Source organism: Chaetodon trifascialis, chromosome 1 (genome assembly GCF_039877785.1).
Source record: "Chaetodon trifascialis isolate fChaTrf1 chromosome 1, fChaTrf1.hap1, whole genome shotgun sequence".
Taxonomy (NCBI): domain Eukaryota; kingdom Metazoa; phylum Chordata; class Actinopteri; order Chaetodontiformes; family Chaetodontidae; genus Chaetodon; species Chaetodon trifascialis.
Window position 1 is genome coordinate 2,659,881 of NC_092056.1, and position 21,999 is coordinate 2,681,879.

Genomic DNA, 21,999 nt, shown 5'->3' on the forward strand with positions numbered 1-21,999 from the left:
AAACAGGTTGGCTGACAAACATCCTCACGGAGCAGCCAGACGTCAGTGCTCTCAGAGTGGGCGTGATTGTGGGAGAGCCATGTGGCACAAAGCACCGAAGGCAGGCTCTCACATTTCATTTTACGCGGCACTACTTTGTTCCAGACGGTTCCCCAATGAAAGATTGTGCATCATGTGGTCTGATCTTCAGTTAGAGTATGAGAAGTGTGACGGCCATTTTCATTTAAAGTGGCACGAGACAAAAAGCTTCTGTGCTGTATCTTATCATTATGAATTACACGGTGTAATGGACGTAGACTAATCACACATCTGCGTTTAGACCGGCCTGACTTTCACTGTGCAGGTGTGTCTGCCACCAGGTATGATCTGTCATGTGTCCATTATAGACCAAATGAATGAATGACGTCACACTTCTTCTCCTAATGCTCACTCCTTTCCGACCCAGCCTCTGCAGTAGTAAACGACGGTGATTTCACTTTCCCTCTCCAGTGAACATGCTTCTTTCGTCTCTTGTGTTTCCACCATGGTGTTGATCATTTCCTCTCAGACATTTGGAATCAGATGCAGTGAGCCTTGTGTTGTGGGTGGTTGCTGGGCTCTGAGGAAAACAGAAAGCGATCCGCTTGTCTTTGCAGCAGCAGCATCGACAGCGGTGCCCCGTGGAAACGCTACAAGGGTTGAAAAGTTGTCTGTTTCCATTTGAGTTAAATAATCACACGAAGACGCTTGCAGGCTTGGCTAGCAGACTGTTCATTCATACTCTGCATGGAGTGAATCACTCTGTGGCATAAACCTGTTTGTTTTAGGCTGTAAACTGATGCTCTACCTCAGTTTATGACAAATCATTTTCCATTGATCGCCTTACATGGTCTCTGTGGACACAGCAGTGGTGTTTTTTAATTGTAGCTGTTAAATCACAAACTCCCCGTTTTGGGGATTGTTAAAAAACAAAGCTTACATAAATGAAAGTATTTCCATGTGACCTCGTGAGATGGCACGCGCTTCATCACTGCTGTATTCTGCTCACCCGTCTCTCCCTTTGACTGCTTCTTCTCTTCCTCCATTCCCCACCAGTCGTTCTGTGTATGTGATTGGCATCAGCTCTGTCAAGTCTCTGCAGGCCAAGCCTGCTCTCCTGCTCCAACCTGCAGCAGATTGTTGTCACAGTGTGTAACAGGGATAAACCTCCCCCTCAGCAGTGGATTTTGGCCCACTTCACTGTCACGGGCTGAGATAAGTTTCCCCTTTGTACTGGCCTAAACTGACTGTCCAAATGCTTGGAGAGCACTCAAACCCATCTGCTTCATGTCCACGTAGCCACTTAGCGTAACATTTGACCGTATGTGTTGACCATATTTAAGTTAGGGTGTGACCAACTCACAACAATTTGATCTCGATCTTTCATGCGCATCTTTTTTCTAAAGGTTCATCCAAGACAAACATCGGTGCTCCTGGCTTCTTGCTCTCATTTCTGGTAGCTCACTGTGCTCTGCTATGTAAAATAGCTGGCTGGTCCCCCCTCCTGAAACTTTGCCTATCGGAATCTGGCAGGATGTCATGAATGAATTAGACTTTTATGATTCTCGGTTGATTTACGGACTCTGGTTTTCACAGAGCATGTGGAAGAGTAAAGTGGAAAAGATGGATGTTACATAGAAGTAGAGGGAGAGAAAATGTCTTAATTGAGCTTTAACTTGAGATGCGTGCAGCAGGCAGGTTCCTCGTCTCCTGAAAATCAAACCAGAAAGCTCTTACAGACAAGAACTTCGCCTTTCTGACAGCCAGCACAGCTGTAGAGAGCAAGTTCAGGAAGAAAAACAATCCAGGATTTCCCCTCGAGAACTGGACAGAGTTGCTGCACCATCACATAGTCATGCATATTCTGTGTCATTTTTGCATTGAAAAATATGTCAGCATTATTATTTTATCAGCTTCTTGGACCCAGGAGCAAAATTGCACCACTTGCCGGGGTCATATTGAAGACAGATGTTTCCATTGCTTCCTGGGAATTTCACAAATTCTACCGTGATTAATATCATTGCAACAGCATTATTGCACAAGAGTGCTTGTCCTGTCAGCTGTATATGTGGCCAGGATGGGTGAACAGCATGAAGACATGCTTTTTCACAATCAGCGTTGTGTTTAAGGAAAGAACGAACATGCTGTTGGAGGGGAAATGGGAAATCAGAGTCTGGCCTGACGTCTAGTCAGATGAAGGAGGCTCGTCTTCCTGCAGACTGTTGGGAAATCCCATTGAAGAAAACCATCATGTGTTGCACTGTCGTCAATGCACTGATTTAAAAAGTTAAAGCCATTTCCTTTCAGTGCCGCAGCCTAGTATCTATCCACGGCAATGCTCTCAGGCTCTTCTGTTGTTGCAGTGAGAGGCAGAGTCCCTGCTTGACCGTCTCAGGGGAGAGTGGGGCGGTAAGTGTTTACAACGCCAACCACATCTGCACTGCATTAGCGCCAGTCAGCTCTGGAGAAGAGCCACAGAGTTCTTTAACTGTTTCAGTGCTTTAACCAACGCAGCAGCCATCCGTCTGCTTCACGCCCACCCTGACGGCCGAGGACAAGGCAACGGGGGGGGGGACATGCAGGAAGCATGCATGCTGTGAAACACATTACATTTTTACTGCTGCATGACACATGCCAAGCCTCCCAGCCTCTTTTAGATCAGGACTCGGAGGCAGTGGGCCAAGTGCTAAGGGATCGTCCGGCATGACAGAAATGCAGGGGAACAGAGCTGTTCACATAGCCTTTAACCGCTCCGTGACCAGCAGTCTGGCCAACTGATTTTATCATCTCTCTGAATTTGGTGAAGCTGTTTTTTTGTTTTTTTTTTCTGTCTCTCTAAGTAGTGATTTCCCAACTTGGTCCATCTGTTGTGAGTCAGGCCATGATTTCTTACATCCACCATCTGTCCTATGGAGTTTACTCAAAGTGTAGTGCTTGTTTGGAAATGTGGCGTGTCAGAGAATATTACTGTATGGGAAGAGGTTTCGTTCTCGGGGATTGGTTCCTGGGGTCATCAGGCATCGGACCTGAGTCCAGCCCTGGATGCGTCCCTTCAGAGACCATCTGTTTCAGGGTCAGAGCCTCGATCCAGTCCCACGCCCTTCTCCTCCTCCATTCACCCTTCTTTGGCCTGCTATTCCTGTACCAGCCTCTCTCGGGATGAAATCTCAGACCAGGCTCCCTGCAGATTGCTCTGTAGAAAGGCCCTCCAGAGGGGAGATCTTAAAATGTCCTCTTTGGAAGATGTGCTGTGATGATTCTCGAGGGCTTTCATCCTCCATCTCGGGGTTTGATGGCTGCGCTCCTATAAAGAGGGCCAGTGTTTCTGCTCGTAAACACCAACCTGAAATCACCTCACAAACTCGGTGCCCTTAGAAATCAGGGGCTCAGAGACTCCAAGGTGGCAGCAACAAACAACAACAAAACCAACATGTCCGACAGATGCTTGTTGTCGGATGGGTGCAGTGCCAGATCTCATCTGCATTCCACAGCCTACATCATGAATCTAAATATAAATATAAGCTACTACACCCAACAGTGACGAGCTCAGAGGCTAAACCAGGTGAGGTGACACACATGGGGGTGTTGTAGTTTGTCTGCTTCTGTTTTTACACTGCTCATCGAGTGTCGCAGTGCATGATGGGATGCTGCTGCGTGAGAGGCGGCCACCTGCAGGACGGTTGAAGACCTACAGGCTTTAATGTTGCATCATCACTTTGAAAGCCTCCCTAAAAGCCTTGTTTTTGGTGTGAGCAGTTTTTCTGATGGAGAAAATGTTTAACTTCTACTGATCAACAGCAAGTGTGGCCACAAGCACCAGTGATCATCAGCTCCCAGCCACACCACACCAACACAGTGCTGCGGCCTTGCTCAACTTATCGAATTCAACTTTTCATTCACAGGAAGAAGGATGTGTGCTGTGACACCTCGCTTTAAAGGGAGATTCTGCTTCTGGATTCTTCTTTCAAGTGTTTTTATGCTTAATTAATAAGTACAAACTTGAACTGAACCTGATGGGTAATTAAAGGCGACGCGATGCATTCTCAAATGCACAAAGAGTGGGACAAAGGGGCCCCCCAGCTGGTTAACCGGTCCTGTTACCCAGCATTCCTGTCAGTCATAAAAACCTCGTGCTCACCAAGTTAATTACTGAGACTGCAGTAACATCACAAAAGTATCTCAGGAGATGAAAACCTGCGCTCAGTTGCCATCATCGGTTTGGGTGATCTGACTCAGCTGTCGGCCTTTTTACGACCTGTCTGATTATCTGACCTCTTGTGTGTCTTCACCGTCTGACTTTATTCCAGAGATGTCACTGTGTCCCCAGATCTCAGCTACTGTTTTGAGGACAGTGTTATCCTAACCAAAAGAATTGATAACCAGAACTATGAAATAAAACCCAAGTTGTAATAAACTGAATTTGTTTTTAAACCTAAGAGCCATAATAGTTTTTGGATGAAGGAACCACCATGTCATTCTTCAATTGAAGCTGAAAAACAAGAAAACTTCCCACATTCTCTACAAATGATCTGGCTGAAAGGAAGGGTGGCCCAACACGGGTAGGACATTCGCGTCCTTTTGTGGACCATTTGTATTGTTAGAAGACGAGTCGCGCCGGTTGAAAAAAGCAGTGATTGGTGCGCTTTTGTGTGCTTTGAGCCTGAGGAAGAGTCAGGACCCCTTTTTGCTGAACGCTTCAGAAAAATGCACTTAGCGAGTGTTCCCACTCCAGCGTTTCGGGCGCTGACGATGACCCTTCACATCAAGTTGTTTACGCTGCTTCTGTCTCCGGCCGGTCGCTCCGCAGAGAGCTGCTCCCGCTGCACCGCGTCTCTCTCCACGCTCGTTTCGGGAGCTTGAAACTGCTCTCAGCTGCAGGTTTAGAAACCTGGCTCGCGGTCCTCCTTCTCGTTAGCGCTCATCTTTGTTTGTCTTCGTTTTTCTGTCTCGTCTGTCTTCGCTCTGCTCTTAATTTACTCTGTCTTTCCGATGGTATTGTGCTGTATTTGAGTATCTTCCAGGGTCTTTCTTCCTTCCGCTCATGCACCAACACAGACTCATCAGATTTTTTTTTTTTTTTTTTTTACAAAGGTGTTTCCTCTTCTTCACCACCTATCAGGCAGGACCAGGGGGTCTCTGCTTTCACCCAGTAAATTTGTCTGTCCTTCTTTTCCTCTGTCTCTCCTTGAAGGGAACAGCAGCCATGGACTGAGGAAAAACGGCCTGGGTTTAGATTAATATCACAACTCAACAGGTGACCCTTGACCCCCCTCCCCCTCTCTCTGTATGCCTGTCCTTCATTCAGTCTGTCTTAAACGCTTTATCCCTCACTCACACAGCGGCCAACAACTCTGTCCTTTGTCTTTTTGCAATCTCCCGCCTGCATCGCGTCCTGCTTTCCAGCCTTTGTAAATCTCTGCCTGATTTGTAACATCCCATAATCCTCCTTTCTTCCTTTGAAGCACTGAGATTGAGGGCCACAAAAATCTCAGCTACTGACTGTTTATAGTTGATTTATTCTTTTTTTTCCTTCATCTGTCCAGTGTGGAATTTCTCAGACATTGCTCGGTAGTCGATGTCTTTCTAACCAGCTTCAGGACTCACGGCTCCTTCGCAGTCTAACATCAAGGCTCCTTATTAACATTTTCTTCCTTTCAGCCTTTTCACGTTCTTCTCCAAATGTTGTATTTGTATTGTTTTTGTGATTGATCTCGTTGAGAGCACGCTCGCACTACGACCGACACAGGGAGGAGTTCAGACTACACCCCAAAACTTGCTTCGCTTTCAGAAATCTTTCTTTCTTTCTGTATTTCAGGAAATGTGCTTATTTGCTGTCTTACCAAGAGTTGAATGAGAAAAAGAATATAAATGTGACCTCTCTGGCTTCAGCACAGCGGAGCTCTGAGACATGTTTGTTCTAGCTTTGCATAAGAGTGGATGTGGGTAGACATCAGTGCATCCACGAGCCAGCTGGCTTTCGTTTGTCAGCCGCTGTGTGCAGCCACTGTCCAGCTGCAGAGAGGTGCCTTCAGTGCATCATCTGACTGCACGTTAAACCAGCGTTTTTCATGTATATTTAAATATACAGAGTGTCTGAGTGTAATTTTAAATGTTATGATTTCAGTGCCAATACGATACCAGAGTTTACGCACAGAAGCCAAAACTGACTGTGAGAAATCTCAATTATTCCTATTAATACCTGAACACAAGCAGCTGTATGACTGTATAAACACTTTAAGAGAAAGTAAATGAGACGAGGCGTTCAAGGCCCACATTCGGCGCTTTACAGTTTTTGAAAGCCAGCATCTTTAAAGGTCGATATCCTGCTCTCATCATGTGTTAAACCAGGTGAAGCAGATCATATTTAATGCACAAACATGGAAATGATGGATCTTTAAGATGCCAAAGAAACACTTTGGGAGACTTGTTGAGGCCGTAAAAACTCAGATTGTTCTAGTTGTGTGTATCGTAATGATGAAGTGGTGGCCTCATTGTGACCTTCCTGTTTAATGTAAAACATGGAAAATTTATTCCATTATGTTCAACGTGCTTTCCATCACTAGAACAGCTCCTTAGACGGCGCGTTGCTCGCCATGTTTTGAATTTAAAATACTGCTTTAGTAAACATGGCAGCCGAAGCAGCTGTGTGTGTGTGTGTGTGTGTGTGTGTGTGTGTGTGTGTGTGTGTGTGTGTGTGTGTGTGTGTGTGTGTGTGTGTGTGTGTGTGTGTGTGTGTGTGTGTGTGTGTGTGTGTGTGTGTGTGTGTGTGTGTGTGTGTGTGTGTGTGTGTGAGAGAGAGAGCCTTGGTACAAATGTAAACATGTCTAAGTGTGTCAATTTACAGTTCATATTAGATATATTCAACCAAGAAGACAGGCTATAAAGCAGACGTCCCCGTCAGGTCAGATCAGAAAACGAAGCTGAAGCTGTGAAGGATGATGCTTGATCTTCGCTGCGTGAAGTCTTAGAAATATTGCACACTTATCACGCTCCCTATATTTTCTGTATGAGTGTAATTAGGGACAACAGCAGTCGTAAGTGCTCTGGAGCGCTTTAAGGTGATCTTTATTCCGTGGCTGAGTCAGAGTGAGTTTTCCTCACAGACTCGTAAACATTTAGCTCGGCGCTGTGAGGATGTTTATGCGTGAGGTCAGCGTGAGCTCTGAGATGAATGCAGCTTGTGTGGAGGCAGAGCAGCGAGCAGTGACTCACTGACCTTACGGCCCTGAGAAATCCTCTGCCTCTGTCCAAGGTGCTGGAACACTTTGCATAATTTTCCTCTTCCTCCTCCTCCTCTTCCTCCTACACAGAACCAACTCAGACTCTGCTCTCCATACGAGCGCCATGAACCCGAACCCTCAGGACCCCTTTGGCATGAACCAGCAGATGGGTCGAGGTCCCCCCCAGCGTAATGGTGAGAGTAACCCACGCGTGTGCACGCACACACACACTAACACAATATACTCAACTCTAAAGAGAGCAGTTTCCTTATTTGTGTGTCTGCTTGACTGTTTATGGTTTTTGTCGTCCATTCATGTGTCCTTAGCTCCGTTTACGAGGCTCGATGCTCGGCGCCGTCGTTTGACCCAGTTTGTCTTTTTACACTAAACATCTGTTTAGTTTCACTTTCTCTGTTAAAGCTGCACAGTTTGCACTGATCTGTTGGAGTGTGTTCTCATAAAGAGTGTAATCCCATCACCCCACCGTCTTACTCTAGGAAATGTTTTCTGTATTCAGACTGGTTATTTAAGTCACTCTGTGGCCGTCCGTCTCCTCATTTCATTGTCAGACCTCCATCTCGACAAGCTCACAGAAGCCTGGTGGAAGACTCAAATTTAAAGTCCCCTCTACTCATGAGTGTGTTTCTCTTACTGCTTCTCCACTTTGGTGTTTGAGCCTCACTGTGCTGGGTGCAGAGTTTGACACTCGAGGACTTAGAGGCGTGCCTCAGGTGTGACCTCACATCTCGTGTCCAGCAGTTAAACATCTGGGACCAGGTGCACTAACAGAGCTTACGTCCGGTCTTAAGCTCTGTTGGTCATAACATTCAAAGTCCGACCTAATAGTTACTCCAGCTCCACCGTCGAGGCTTCCTCTTGTTCTTTCTGAGACCGGCTGTGAATCTGAAGGTGAGTCAGGCGAAAAACAACACCTCTGATCAATGGCGGAGAAATAGCGTGACTGCTGCTTGTGATCACTTTTTGAATTGATTATTGCACTGTTTGTCGGTTTTGTGTAAACTGAGATGAGCAGACAGACACACACACACACACACACACACACACACAAAAACTTCACGGTCTAAATTCAGGAGGATATTTTAACGATCAGCTCTGTGTGATTAGAAAAGAGCGTAATCGCTCATCGAGCGGCGTGCAGGCACGCGTCTGCTTTCACCGCCGTTAATCGCAGACATGCATCAGGACAGTGGGAGCTTGTTAACGATGTGCCCCAGCAGTGCATGCTGGTGCATCCCTGGAGTGGACAATATTTGCCTTATTTAAGGATTTTAAAGGATCACAAGCTATTTTGTGGAAAATCCTACTGAGACAAAAAATAATTGTTGTGTTGTTGTTGAGTGTGTTTCTATCTCTAAAAACATGTCTTGTTGAATCTTGTTCTAAACCATGTACAGTCCTGAGAGCACCAGATCATTTTTGCCCTGACACAATAACAGTGAGACGTGCGTCAGCTGTTTCCTGTAAAAGCTTAACGCTCCTTTTTATCGCTGCCTGTTAACAGAGCTGCTCCCTCTCAATTCCTCGGTGTCGTTGTGAAAAAGGTCTCGCTTTACCGATTTTCGTTAGTCATTCACTGAGGCATCGACCATCTTATCAAATGTTTAATGCCTTTTTAATCATTACATGCCTGTGCCAGCTCTGCAGTCTCTCTTTATTTGAACTGTGTATACTTTAAAATACATGTGGGTATATATGCTTTGGGTGAAGCACCCTGCGTTGTTTATTGGAGCGAGCGTGAACGACCACGCGGAGCAGAGCTGGCAGGATCTATTAGCAGATGGAAAGCCGGTGGATTATTCCGTGTGACATGCGTACCACCAAGGAGGGCAGGACGCCGCCTACGGAGACTAATTAAGGTCCACTTGTGTATGGAGACATGGCGGCTAACGCTCGTGCGGCGCGTTGAAGCTCAGGTGGGAGCAGAAGTGGGGTCAGTGCTGGCAGAGCTGACGTGTTGTTAAACCAGATGCCCTCTCAGCCACAGGCAGCACGCAGGCCGCTGCTGGACTGGGCCCATGTCGTAGTAATCATGCTAGTTTATGGTGTTTGTGTTTCTATTCCTCTGGTCATTTATTAACAGGGAACACAGTCCATACAGCCAACTGCCTTTCAGTCTCGTAAACCACTCCGGGTTCAGTCACACAAATCCCCATCAGGCCACTGTTGCTCGAAAATGTTTTTAAGAGATCCAAAGATGAAGATCTAACTCCAGCTCAGAGAATCCATCTTCCTCCCTCTCTGTCTTCACACTCTTCATCCTTTTCGTTGTGTCTCTCCGTAGCTGTTTCCGTTTCGAGCGTCCAGCGTGTTTCTGATGGGTTGAAGTCAGTGCTGATGAAGTGTGGACTGGATGAGAGAAGTGCTCCTCTGGTGCATCACTGCACACAGTGTTTAGCCAACACGGTTAAACAGGATATTGCCTTAAGATCTTGGCCAACTTTGAGTTTCACATACAAACAGAATCAAGCCGATGCAGATATGTGAACCACAGTGTGTCGCGCTTTAAATGGCTCACCTTAGACCCAGTTGGAAACCTTGGCCTGTGGGTGTATGTTGATTACAAAAGAGCTGATTAAAGGTATTTCATGTTTATGATTGCTCCCTGTTTGTTATAAGCACATCCCATGAAACTCTTAAACTGGGCTGCAAGTAACAATGATTTTCATTATCGTGTAATCTCGCTTTTTTTTTCTTCTTTAATCATTTGACTCCAACAAATGTCAGCAAATAGCAAAAAATAATAATAATAAAAAGCCCATTACATGTTCCCAGAGCCCACGGTGATGTTTCAAAATGTCTCGTTTTGTCCAACCAGCAGTGCAAAACCCAAATATATTGTGTTACCGATCAAAGAAAACCAGTAAATGTTCCAACGTAAGAAGCAGGAATGAGTGGATTTTTGCTTCTTAACGATTAATCGCTCTCTGCTCGTGTGCAGAGCCTCCTTCAGAGCTCTCAGCAGACCCACCATCAAGTCTTTCTAGTAAAATTGTGTACGTAAGAAGATGGTTAGATACCCCGGCGGTGCACTGAGCTGCCTGCGCAGCAGTATATGCAGCGCAGGCTTCCTCATGGGCCGCTGTATTTAGTCCACCAGCACAGACTACACACAGCTCACAGGCTCCAGGTCCCGTCCTCTGAAAGAGGCTTTGACACCAAACTGTTAGGACGGAGCAGCGCAGCCTCATCGCCTCGCTGCTGAGTGCAGGGAGCTGTGAAGCCCCGGGGCCTCGTTGACACCTCTAAAGGTTTCATTGGGTTTTGAGTGGTGTTAAGCCCTGGCTGATTAAAGAAGCATCTAACCAGGAATTACAGCTCTGAGTCACAGCGCCGAAGTGGAAGCACTTCAGCCGATGAGTTCAGCTGCAGTCTCTTTGGTCTGATCTCTCTTCTGCTGGTTGTTGTCAGTGGAAAAGGAGCAGCGTCGGTCAGGAGAAAGCTGATGTTACCTGTGCAGCTCAAAGGCCTCTGATTGCTGCTCTGCTGTCGAAATAGACTCTGAGATTTTGTGTCTGAATCCAGAGCGTTTACAGCATTGAGTGCATTGCATGGTGTAAGTGAGCCAGCCAGGGACACAAGCCAGCCATTTTCCATCCCAGTTGTCCTGTTTCCGTCCCAGTTGTGCCTCTGCGAGAATCAGCAACTAGACACCTCTGAAGGGGAAATGTGACGACGCCAGACTGTTGTATTGCCTCATTGTCCCGTCTGTTCCAGCAGCCGAGAAGCTGCCTCGCCAAATGAATGGGCCTCAGAGACACTGAGAGCATGGAGGGACGAGGGACGGGCGGGCGGGCGGCGGTTCAAAGGCTAAAGGAAGAGAAGTCTGAGCGATGAGGAGACCTGAAGGAGACATCAAGGGAAACAAAAGACGCTTTCCTAATAAGGAACAGAGCGAGCTGGAAGTGTTGTTGCTGAACACGAGCGTCAGACACGGAATAGGCCAAGTTAAAAGGAGACGAAGGCATGTGTATCTGGCATCGGCTCTCCAGCAAGAAGGAACAGAAAGAGGCTCTTTATGGCACGAGAAAAACAATGGCACTCTATTCCTCATCAGTCCGTGAGCCCACCACCCAACGTCCTCCTCCCCCTCCTCGTCTGTGTGACTAATAACACGATGCCAGATGCCCAGCTGTTGTGTTTATGATCCTGTGCAGTAATTGCAAAGGGCCTGTTCCTGTCAGGGACTGATCACTGTGCCAGACAAGCCGGGATAACTCAAGCAGCTGCTTAATGTTCAATATCCTCTAATGTTGCTCTGTTTTTCTTTTTATGTCTTTCTTTATTTCTCCATCCGTCACCCCTCCCCCCGTCCTTTTCTTTTTCTTTGTTTGTTCCTGCCATGCAGCTAGTGTCAATGAGGCAGAGGTGGACGGCTCTGGAAATGGTGAGTTGCGCTTTGCTTTTCATGGCGGAGGGATGATTTGGACGAGTTTGTCTGGAGAACACGTTTCACCAAAGCGCTGTTTCTTCTCTGCAGTCTTCTCCTTCCCCTCCCTGCCCAATGAGGAGAGCCTAATAGGTGTCAGTAAGCCCCTCCCCAAGCAGCTGTGGGAGGCCAAGAAGGTGAGGCTGCTGCTCACTTATCGCTTTGACATCAGTGCCGGGGTGATGCTTCCTGTGCTGTTTGTGTGGCAACTCCACGTGGAAGCAGATTATCATGCGTGTAACTCGCTGCAGGAATCAGGCCTGACATGACAACACACATCCAAGACAGTTTCTCTGTCAGCGCCTCCAACTCAGACATGCATTCATTGAGTCATGGCTGGCTGCTGACGAGTTCTGTTCATTTCACAGTGTTCTCATCTGGTTCTTTGTGTTTCTGTTTCAGGTCCAGTCTCTGGCATCAAGGCCTAAATCATGTGAAGTGCCTGGAATCAAGTAAGTGTGGTTGCAGAGACGCAGGGTCCAGCATGTGTTATTGTGTCGTTGGACAAAGCATTTGAACGCCACACAGGCAGCAGCTGGTCAGCAGCAGCAACAGTGGAATCCTAGAAATGAAATACCACACATTCCCACCTCGTCAAACAGGATGTCTGTGTTCCTCTTTACACGTCTGACACGTTTGAAATAAGAGGAACAGAGTCATTACAATCAGATTCCTCGGGCGTTGTTTCACAACAGTTTGCTCAGACTATTATTTTCCCACTGCGAACGACCTCCGGTGTCATGTCATGATTTAGAAGCAGACGGATGTCTCTGCTTTTACTGTTTGCACTTCATTAGCTTCAGCAGCAGTTTCCCTTTGACATCACATGGAGTTCATATTGTCACAGACGGATGATTAACAGATTTAAAACTCTTAAAGAGACGTCCTCTTGTCTGATGTAGAAGTAAACAGCAAACATAAATAAAGACCGAGCATTTGCGAGCAGCAGCAGAGCGACACTCGTCCTGTGCGTTCGTGGAGGCGAGCGTTGGCTCAGTGCTTTATGTTGGGCCGTTTTGTCTGCGTGTTGCTGTGTGGGGACAGACAGCAGTGAGTCACTGTTGCTGTTGTTGATGCAGCATATGAGCATAGATGGAAATTAGAGAAATAATAGAGGAAATGGAGAGTGGGTGGGAAAAGGGAAGAGTGGATGGGAGTCAGAGAAATGTCTTGTCAATGTGACAAGACAACATTTAATGATCCTACCTTTAATTATGTTTACATTCATTCAAACGCACCCCGAGCATCACTTCTGTCCCTGCCTTTATTAGCTTTTATTCTCCTTCTCTGCAGTATATTCCCGTCTCCGGAGCAGAACCCGGGTCTGTCCCACTACCAGGGCTTGTTGAATACCGGCGGCTCCCTGCCCGACCTCAGCAACCTGCACTTCCCCTCGCCGCTGTCCACCCCACTGGACCCTGAGGACAACGGAGGGTACCCCAACCTCAGCGGGGGCAGCAGCACCGGAAACCTGCCGGCTGCCATGATGCACCTCGGCATCAGCAACTCACAGGGTGTGTATGTGTGTGTGTACGGTCTCTGTGTGTGTGTAAAACAAAGGAGTATCTGCATGCGACCTCTTTTTATTTTTCACAAGAACGAAGGAAAGCAGGAAAAGATTGACATCAGTTTTGGATCAGAAATGTGTCTGTGAACACTCTTAAGACCCTCACCATGTATTTTAAGGCCTCGTGGGAAGGAGCCCCTCCTCCACGTCCAGCTGAGGATGGACAAATAAGCTTTGATATTTCAACTCTTCCAGTCAGTTCTGAGTTCTTGGTCCTACTTTTAATTCCCAGTACCTGAACTTTGGTAGTCAGAGCTGATCAGACCTCGATGGACGAGTCTGTTCAGTCGCGCTGAGTTTGTGACTAAAGAATCAGGTTGTCTCCTGATAGAGTTGATGCATTTTCTTCTCCTGAAGCTCAGTTTAAATATGTTAAATCCACACAAACAGAGCTGGGGCTGTTAGCATCATACAGGAGGAGGAACCATCATTAAAACACAGACAAATCTCAAATAATTATTTCAGAAATGTCAAGTTCTGTAGACTGACAAAGCTAAAAGTCCTCTGTGTTAAAAAAGCTTTTTAAATGGCCTCAGAGCTGAATGTAGAGCTGGATTGTCGTTCTGTGTTTGAACACAACACACACAGCGTCATGTCACCTCTGATCAGAGTGGACCTGCCGTCAGTTTATTATCTGAATTTACTCATTTGGTCAACAACTGTCAGGATGAAGAGTGTGTGAGCCGGAGGAGATGAGTCGTCATCTGCTGGATTCTGGTCGTCGTAGGTTTAATGACAATAAGGTCTGTTTCAGCTTTGGACCGCACGGCGGGAAGCACAGCTCCGGTGCTTTGAACAGGCTCCAGGTGTCTCCTCTGCCAGCCGGCCGTACTTTATGGATAACTCACTGAATGATGTCTCTGTCTCCGGCTTCCTCGCTGCGATCTGATCGCACCCTCCGTCCCTCTGTCTCCGTCTGTCCCTCTGTGCTCTGTGAGCGTCTGCGTGGTCGGACACAGTTCAGCTTGGCTGAGCACCAAAGTGACAGAGGAACTCTGACCCCGCTTTGCTCACAACAATCAGCCCTTTTCTTTCCCCTCTGTCTTCTCGTTTTCCCTTCCTCTGCCCTCCATCTTTCTCTCCGTCCCCAGTCACACAATAAAGTCCAGTGTTTTGGGTGGAGGATTGGAGAGCGTGCTGGAAAATCGAGTACATGCGACATCATAACTTCCACATGTTCTGTTCGTGAGGGCTCATATCTGCTGTGGACTCACAGCCGCCTCATCGATCCGTCTTTACTGTCCCCGCAGGTCTGTCCTCGTCTCTGAGCAACCCCTCAATCCAGGCGTCCCTCAACAACTGCCAGCTGCAGTCGTCGCTCAGCAATCCCTCCATCAACTCGTCCCTGCGTCTGTCCAACAACTCCCCCCGCCGACGGCCCACTCCCATCAGCCCCCTCACTCTGTCTCCTGGCAGCGAGCAGCGCAGGGGTCTGACCAAGCAGCTGTCTCCCACCATGTCCCCCTCACTGTCCCCCATCACACAGGTACACACACCTCACTCTGAGGCTTTACTTTCATCTGTCTATGAAACTGAATAGTGTGAGAACCATGAGTGATTTTGTCTGTTTGTGCAGACCCACAGAAATAAAGCTCTTGTTGATTCGGGGTCCTGACATCTCCAGTGTCACTGCAGGTTGCAAACTAAGAACCGGTGCTGTCAGAAACACGAGAACTAACAAACATTTGTGGCAATCAGAAATGTGCACTGATGTAAAGTCTGACCTCTAAGAAAGAATTTCTGCCATTGCATAAAAAACACAGTGGAGCAGTTGTTTTTTCTCCAGCTGTGATGGGAAAGTGTAGCTGAGTAATGACACAAAGATCCAAATAAATCAACTTTTAGGTCCCAGCTCTTTATTGAACTTGTCGTCGGCCTGTAGTGACTCCTGCTGGCTTCCTCTGCTCTGTGTAGGGAGTTGCTTTGGATACCAGCAACATGCCAAGGGAGCCGCCTCCGCCCTATCCGCTCTACCAACAATCCCAGCATGCAGTGGACCAGAGCCGACAGCGCCAGCAGCAGCCCGTCTCCCCCCTTCAGAACATCCCGGTGGACTTCAGCACGAGCCAAGTGAGTGCCATGAGCAGCGTCTGTCGGCACACACTCCTCACATCATAACACACTCAACATAAACACGTCATGTCTAATCACCAGGGGTGGTGGTGCTCTGTGAGTGTGCACTGTTTGACATGCAGAACTTGTTTTTGTCTCCCTGAAGGGCAGAAATTAGTGTTGGACAGTGGATTCAATTTTAAGTCAAGACAAGCTGAGTTGATCACATTCTTGCTGAACGGGCCAACAGATTAAAATGTTCTGCAAACGGGAGACGCTGCGATCAAGTTCAGCTCATCCAGTCGGGTCTGAGTTCTTGGTCTTACTTTGAGTTCTGATAGTCTGAACTGATCAGACCACGATGGACCGAGTCTGTTCAGTGTGTGACTGTTCGTCTCCTGATCGCATGCTGCATTTATCACCTGACCACGACTAAAGCCCAAAGCCTGTCTACTCACCCGCAATCAACAGCTGATAAGATGAAACAGAAAACTTGCAGATTGTCTGTTCTTCCCAAATTTGACTACGCTTTGATGTTTTGGGACTCTTTTCTTCCCTGACAGCACAACAACATGGCGACGCTCTTCAACGACCCCTTCATGGAGCCTCAGTTCTCCAATCGACAGAGCAAGACCCTCCCCTATCAGGTAGAGGTTCACACACACACACACACACACACACACACACACACACACACACACACACACACAGACGGGCAGACAGACGGACAGACAGACAGGGCTGGACCGAATGTCCTCTCTTTACACTCACTCAGGTTTTCAAATGAAGCTTCATCATGTCTTACTTGAAGTTTAAAGTGACCTCTGAGCTCCTCCTGCTGGTAAACGGCTCCTGCTCTGAGGACAATCCAGTGTCCTCCTGGTGTTTACTCCTCCAGAAGCTCCGGTCTGCTCCCGGCTCGCTCCTCCAGACCCTCCCAGCTCTCAGCAGCCGTCTGCTCTGCCTCGTCTGCGATACGCATCCAGACGTCGGTTCAGAGTTTGAGTGTCAGTGTTATGAATGAAGCTTCAGACGCTTCGGTACAGTCCTTCAGTCCACACACACTTCTATGAGCTGTTTATCTGTGAAGTCACATTTCAGCCAGTGAAGCTGGATTGTTGGGAGCATTGCATTATGCATAAAAACCTGAGTGATGGAGACCGGAAGCAGACTCTACCTGTTACAGGGACATAAATCTTTTACTTCCAGAACATCTTCAGCCCTGAAAGTTCAGAGTTTGACAGGAGAAATGTGATGAGGGGACGTTCAGTCTGCTGTTTGTCAGCAGGATTTAAATCCCATGAATCTCCACGCACTGACTCTGTGTCGCTGTCATCATTTGTGTTCACACGGTTTTCTGGACGTTATAAGAGGACACGTGAAGACATCCCATAGAATTAAGATGAACACAAGGACGACTCGTCTCACTGACTCTGCATTTTCTTTCCTTTGCCATTTTCTCTCCACCATCTGCCGGCCAGTTGGACCAGTTCACTCTGTCGGAAAACACGATGAGCTCCACAGCAGGGGGTACTTGCTTCGACCCTTCCTCCTCCTCCTCCTCCTCCTTGCTCTACTACTCCCAGGCTGCCCTCTCAGGGCTGGGTGGCAGCCATGGCAATCTGCAGGACCCGATGCACATGAGGTCCAACATGCTGTACTCCAACTGCAGCGGAGGCCTGCCCAACATCATCCTCACCGGTGAGTCCAGCAGGTCGGTCGGTCCCTCACAGGCCACCATACAAATCTGGGCTGAAAGCTTCAGATAATATTTTTACCTGGAGGAATAATTTACCTGTTTAAAGCTGCAGTAACTGACTTTTAGCCCCAAGCTGAGAGACGCACAGTCCTGACGTCTTTTTGCCTCCAGCAGGTGCCGCCTGCCGTGAAGCCTCTCTGTGGGTTCATTAACACGAGTGGCTCCATCCCCATGATGTCCACTGATTAGATTCAGGCAATCAATGCAGCTTTGATGTCATGAGCACTTTGGCTATTTTCTTTATGATCCTAATGTGAGACGAGGAAATGTGCTAAAGATAATGAGGACTGGCTAAGTGCAGCGTCCTGCGCGTCCTCTGCATCGCTGAAGACGTTCAGCAGCTCTTTGCAGTGAAAGCATTAATTGTCTGTAAGGAGCAGCGAATGTTTCCCTGTTAACACGCCGCTGTGTCACTGAGTGCAGGCCTCAGCAGGACTGTGCCCTCATGTCACTGATTCTTTCCTGAGGCTCTGATCACACACGAGCGTCTGCGCAGCGGCTTGTTTTTCTCGCAGGCAGAAAATGAAGCCACAGCCGTGACGCTGTTGACTTGTGTCTGCGCCGCCTCGGGCCCCGGCTTTGTTTTGGCTGCCAGCACTGATATTTGGGTCCTTTTATATTTGCCGTGTCAGATTAATTTAAAAGAGCCGTCAGGACTAACGATCAGGGCGGTGACACTGTTAGCTGTAGCTGAGGAGGTGTTTTCCGGAGACGCTCACCCACCATCATCTGTTTCTCTCTCTCAGATGACTCCAACCCCAGTCTGTCAAAGGACATCAGCAGCGCGCTCTCAACGGTGCCCGAGTGCTTTGACTCAGAGGGAGGCTTCCCGTTGGAGGACGAGCTGCGCATCGAGCCCCTCAGCCTGGACGGTCTGAGCATGCTCAGCGATCCCGACATGGTGCTGCCGGACCCGTCGGTGGAGGACACGTTCCGCAGCGACAGACTCTGAGCTCGGAGAGCGTCGCGGCGTTGGAGAAGGATGGCGCGCGCATGTGGATTTGCAGATGTGAACATGCATGCAGTCTTTCTCTGTGGGCCACTGCGCATGCGTCCACTGCCACTGAGATTCATTCAATGTGAAAGACATGAGCACGGTCATGCACACACACCTTTCAAAGAGGAGAACAAACTCTGTTTACACACGCTTCATGCAGTCGCACACACACACACGCACACACACACACGCTCGAGCTCCTCGCATTAGTTACGATGAGCTGGATCGATGCAGTTTCGGGTGTAGGACTGGATGCAGTCTGCACCTCCTCCAGCTCCCGCCCCGCTTCTTTCCCTCATCGGCAGCTGACAGCCCCCCCGAAGCCATGGCAACCTTATCGCCATGGTTACACACCATAGCAACCCCATCCGCATGCATGCTGATGAGCAGCAGAAATGCCGACACACACCGCGCTCCTCTTCCTCAGTCAGCTCGCTGTCAGCGGTGGAGCGTGTGGGACCCGGTCAGGCTCCACCACAGTCCCCCTGAAGTGAAGACTGGAGGGATCAGAGCTTCAGTTGGCGCGTGGTGTCGCAGATCTGTGAATATGAACACACACAGCACATACATGAGCCTCCTTCAGTCTGATCAGAATGTATTTCAAACAGAGACAAAAAGGGCAAACTGTTTACAACCACAAAGAGATTTTATTCAGTAAGTACTACTTCAAAGAACAGGTTTTAACGAGGACTGAAATGCAAAGACGTGTTGAATAAATGCTTTATTTTTCCTCGTCGTCGGGATGGATCCCACCCCCCCCCCCACCCCCCCCCCCGCTCACAGATGACTCGGCTGTGACTTCCTCTGACGGCACTGGGACACCATCGAAAACCGTTTTTAAAAGGACCGTTTGACACGTTTTCCAGTTGTTGAGAGACGTCTGTACCTACATGCATCGCATATGTTTTATTTGACGTTTTGTACGACCTGTAATGGCGCTTGTTTTGACTTTAATCTTGTGAATAAGGGCATGCGCTGTGCTACTGTGGATCGATTATGTCCCCAATAACTCTTCGCATCCGGCTTTCTGTCCTCGTGTTATGGCAGTACAGTGACCCCCGCCCCCCCACCCTGTGGCTGAACCGTCGCAGTGATTCAGAGAGCAGGCTGTAATCACGTGGACATCGGACATCATGTAACATTGCACTTAATCTCTTTTGCACTAATTGGTTCACAGTGTGTAGACTCATGTTTTTGTCGTGTGTTATTTTTTTCCTGATGACCCAAAGACATTCAGCGAAGCCGCCACGATTAAGAAAAGTGAGATTTTATGTGGCTCAGTGTGTGTGTCGTCACTGCACACACACACTTTACAACACCAGCAACAGGTGTTACATTTTGATATGATGTGAGAAAAGTGATGAAATTTGATTTTCTAGTCTTGTGTGGAGAGCTCGTATTTACAGGTGATTATGTAACGGCTCGCTCATGTAGGGCATTGAGTGCCCCCCAGTGTCTGTTTTAATAAGTCAAAGAGCTATTTTTCATATTGCCTCTGAAAAGGATTCGGAGCAAACGTCTCACTCTGCGCCTTCAGCTATGCAAATATTGGGGTGAAGTGAAGCCTGTTGAGCAGGCGCAGCTTGGACATTATGCAGCGCGACGCGGCTCGCGGCCTGATTTCACGTCCGCGACGTCGTGGGGGATCAAATATCGGAGAAACCACAATATTACATGAGTCCAGTGTCCACAGTGTGTGTTGACTGACTGAGCAGAGAAGGTTGAAGCGTGTCTCTGCGTTCATCTCGACCCTTCAGTCTGAAGACGTCTCACCGCCGGTCCAGAGCGTTGGACAGACACTGAGTGTGACTACTTGTCAAATAGGAAATGAAGAGGGCTGTCGGTTATCATGGGGTTGTTTCTGAGAGTTTCTATTAGCCAGTTTTTCCTGCTCTCTCGTGACCTGTGGGTGAGTGATGGAGCCACTTTGTCTTTGTCTGTCCCCGCCTGTCTGCTGCTGTCCAAACGCTGCCTTCTGCTGCCTTACTTTGACGTATTTTGACTTCTCATATTCCAGCAGTCCCCTGTATGAGCGAGTGATCGCCTCCCTTTAGCTTTAGCTCTGTGTGGTCCTCACTGCCCTTCTCTTCTGTCACTTTCATCTGTCTCTTAGGGGTTTTTTTTGAGTGTGTCTTACTTTTTTAGTTGCATATTAAAATGTACAGTTCTGTTATTTAAAGAATGTTTTTGTCCACTAGTGTTACTACTTTTTTTTTTGTAATGTCATTTGAGTTTGTTTTCCTTGAGATATAAAATGTTCTTGGTTTGTAACGTATGTTATAGTGCTTATCTTTCTGATTTAATATAAACAATAAAACTCTATACTGTGTATTCAGTCCTGCGGCTCGCTCGTCTTTCTAAAGCTTGTTTTTTGGCCTTGTTGTTGGATTGTACAGCTGAAGGTCGACATGCAGCAGAGGGCCTCGGGTGGGCTGCGGAAGAGGAGGAGGAGGGGCCCACCAGGTGAGCCAGCGGCCCCCCCGGGTGCTTTAAATGTCACAGGGTGTAGTTGTTGTTCCTGCCAGTAGATGGCAGCAGTGTGGTGAAGTTCAGATGAGCAAATCACTACAAATAACATCTTTGTGCTGTTTGGGGAAAAAAATGTGTATGTTGTTTAGAGAGTTTTCTGCCTTTTCTGCATGCTGGCAAATCATTTGAAATGATTTTTCTTTCTTTCCAGTAAAGTCATCGTTGTTGGCTGCTTTATGTTTTACAACAGGCCTTCAGTTTAGTGATTTTGAGTCTTAATTAAGTCTTCTGTGATTGTTGTTCGCCCTCGGCCAACACCAACTGAGCTGCACCGTCAAAGGTCTTCGTTTTAAAATGCTAATTTTTTAAAACTTTTACTTCTCTTCCTATCACTTCCTAAAAGCCACATTTTGGAGAAACATCTGGACTTTCTTTACAAGATTCCTTTTAAATTCTGTCGGGTTTCTCCGGAGTGAAGCACCACTGACCCCCATCCTGCTTTTAGACAAATGTGCTTTCTCTCTGTGTTCCAGCTGCGTGCAGCTCATCAGAGGCCACCGCAAAGTCCTTTCAGGTGTAACTGATGGCTGTAATACTCGCTGTTTATTTGCAAAGATCCAAATTGGACTCAGATGGGAACAATTTCATGCTAATTTCTGCCTCCCTACCAGCCTGCAGCCTGCAGAGACCGTCAGCTGTGGGGTGAAGCGATGGGCCACAGGACTCGCGTCCTTCTCTACCAAATGTCCCCTGAACAGTGATTCCCTGTAAGCTTCAGGTGGAGGACAGTCTGAAAAAGACGAAAAGTTCTGTAACTTTGAGCCACTTGATGGGTTTCACTCAGATATAAACTTCTGCTAAAGCTGCACACCATTTATAGTAGAAACGTGTTAAGAAAGGATCTGTCTATGGCCGGTATGTGCGGGAAGGACAATTCAATTTTGGGTGGCACGGTGGGACAAGGGGTAACACTGTCGCCTCACAGCTAGGGGGTCCCGGTTTGAATCCTGCTGTGGGTGCTGGTGGCGTGTCCTCCACCATGCCTTCAGTGCCTGCTGCCTGAGTAAAGGGGCCTTTCTGTGTGGAGTTTGCATGTTCTCCCTGTGTTCACCTGGGGTATCCTCCTTAAAATACCCCCTCTAAAAACATGCAAGAAGATCACCACCTGACCAATGGTGACGAACAGAGTTGGGTCCCCGGGCGCCGCTGTTGGCTGGCAGCCCACCGCTCCTGGTCTGCCGCGGAGGAAGGATGGACTAAGGATGGATTAAAGGCGGAGAAAATAATTTCACGGAAGCATGGTGTGTGTGCAACTATGTGATAAATAAAGTACATTTCTTCTTCTTCTCTAAAGCAACCAGAAACCGTTTCTGTCCACATAATCGTTTTAAAAGAGAAAGACGTGAAGTGTCCTTTAACTGTTTGATCAAAAATGGTTCATTTCAACAGTCAAAGCAGGTGTTCTCAAAT

At 47.8% G+C, this 21,999-nt stretch overlaps 1 protein-coding gene across 2 annotated transcripts in view; it reads left to right on the top strand.

Moving 5' to 3' along the window:
* Nucleotides 1-20,405, top strand: part of crtc3 (CREB regulated transcription coactivator 3) — a 32,082-nt gene extending 11,677 nt beyond the window's left edge. Inside the window, exons 5-15 of one of the 2 annotated variants that reach the window (XM_070958239.1) lie at nucleotides 5,210-5,272; nucleotides 7,329-7,432; nucleotides 11,605-11,643; nucleotides 11,737-11,822; nucleotides 12,088-12,137; nucleotides 12,979-13,199; nucleotides 14,503-14,738; nucleotides 15,167-15,322; nucleotides 15,868-15,951; nucleotides 16,786-17,005; nucleotides 17,810-20,405. In XM_070958239.1, coding sequence (XP_070814340.1) covers nucleotides 5,210-5,272; nucleotides 7,329-7,432; nucleotides 11,605-11,643; nucleotides 11,737-11,822; nucleotides 12,088-12,137; nucleotides 12,979-13,199; nucleotides 14,503-14,738; nucleotides 15,167-15,322; nucleotides 15,868-15,951; nucleotides 16,786-17,005; nucleotides 17,810-18,015 — 1,465 coding nt within the window. In that variant the 3' untranslated portion in view covers nucleotides 18,016-20,405. The remainder of the gene's footprint in view (nucleotides 1-5,209; nucleotides 5,273-7,328; nucleotides 7,433-11,604; nucleotides 11,644-11,736; nucleotides 11,823-12,087; nucleotides 12,138-12,978; nucleotides 13,200-14,502; nucleotides 14,739-15,166; nucleotides 15,323-15,867; nucleotides 15,952-16,785; nucleotides 17,006-17,809) is intronic. The other variant, XM_070958250.1, reaches the window with a different exon arrangement.
* Nucleotides 20,406-21,999: the final 1,594 nt, after the last annotated feature.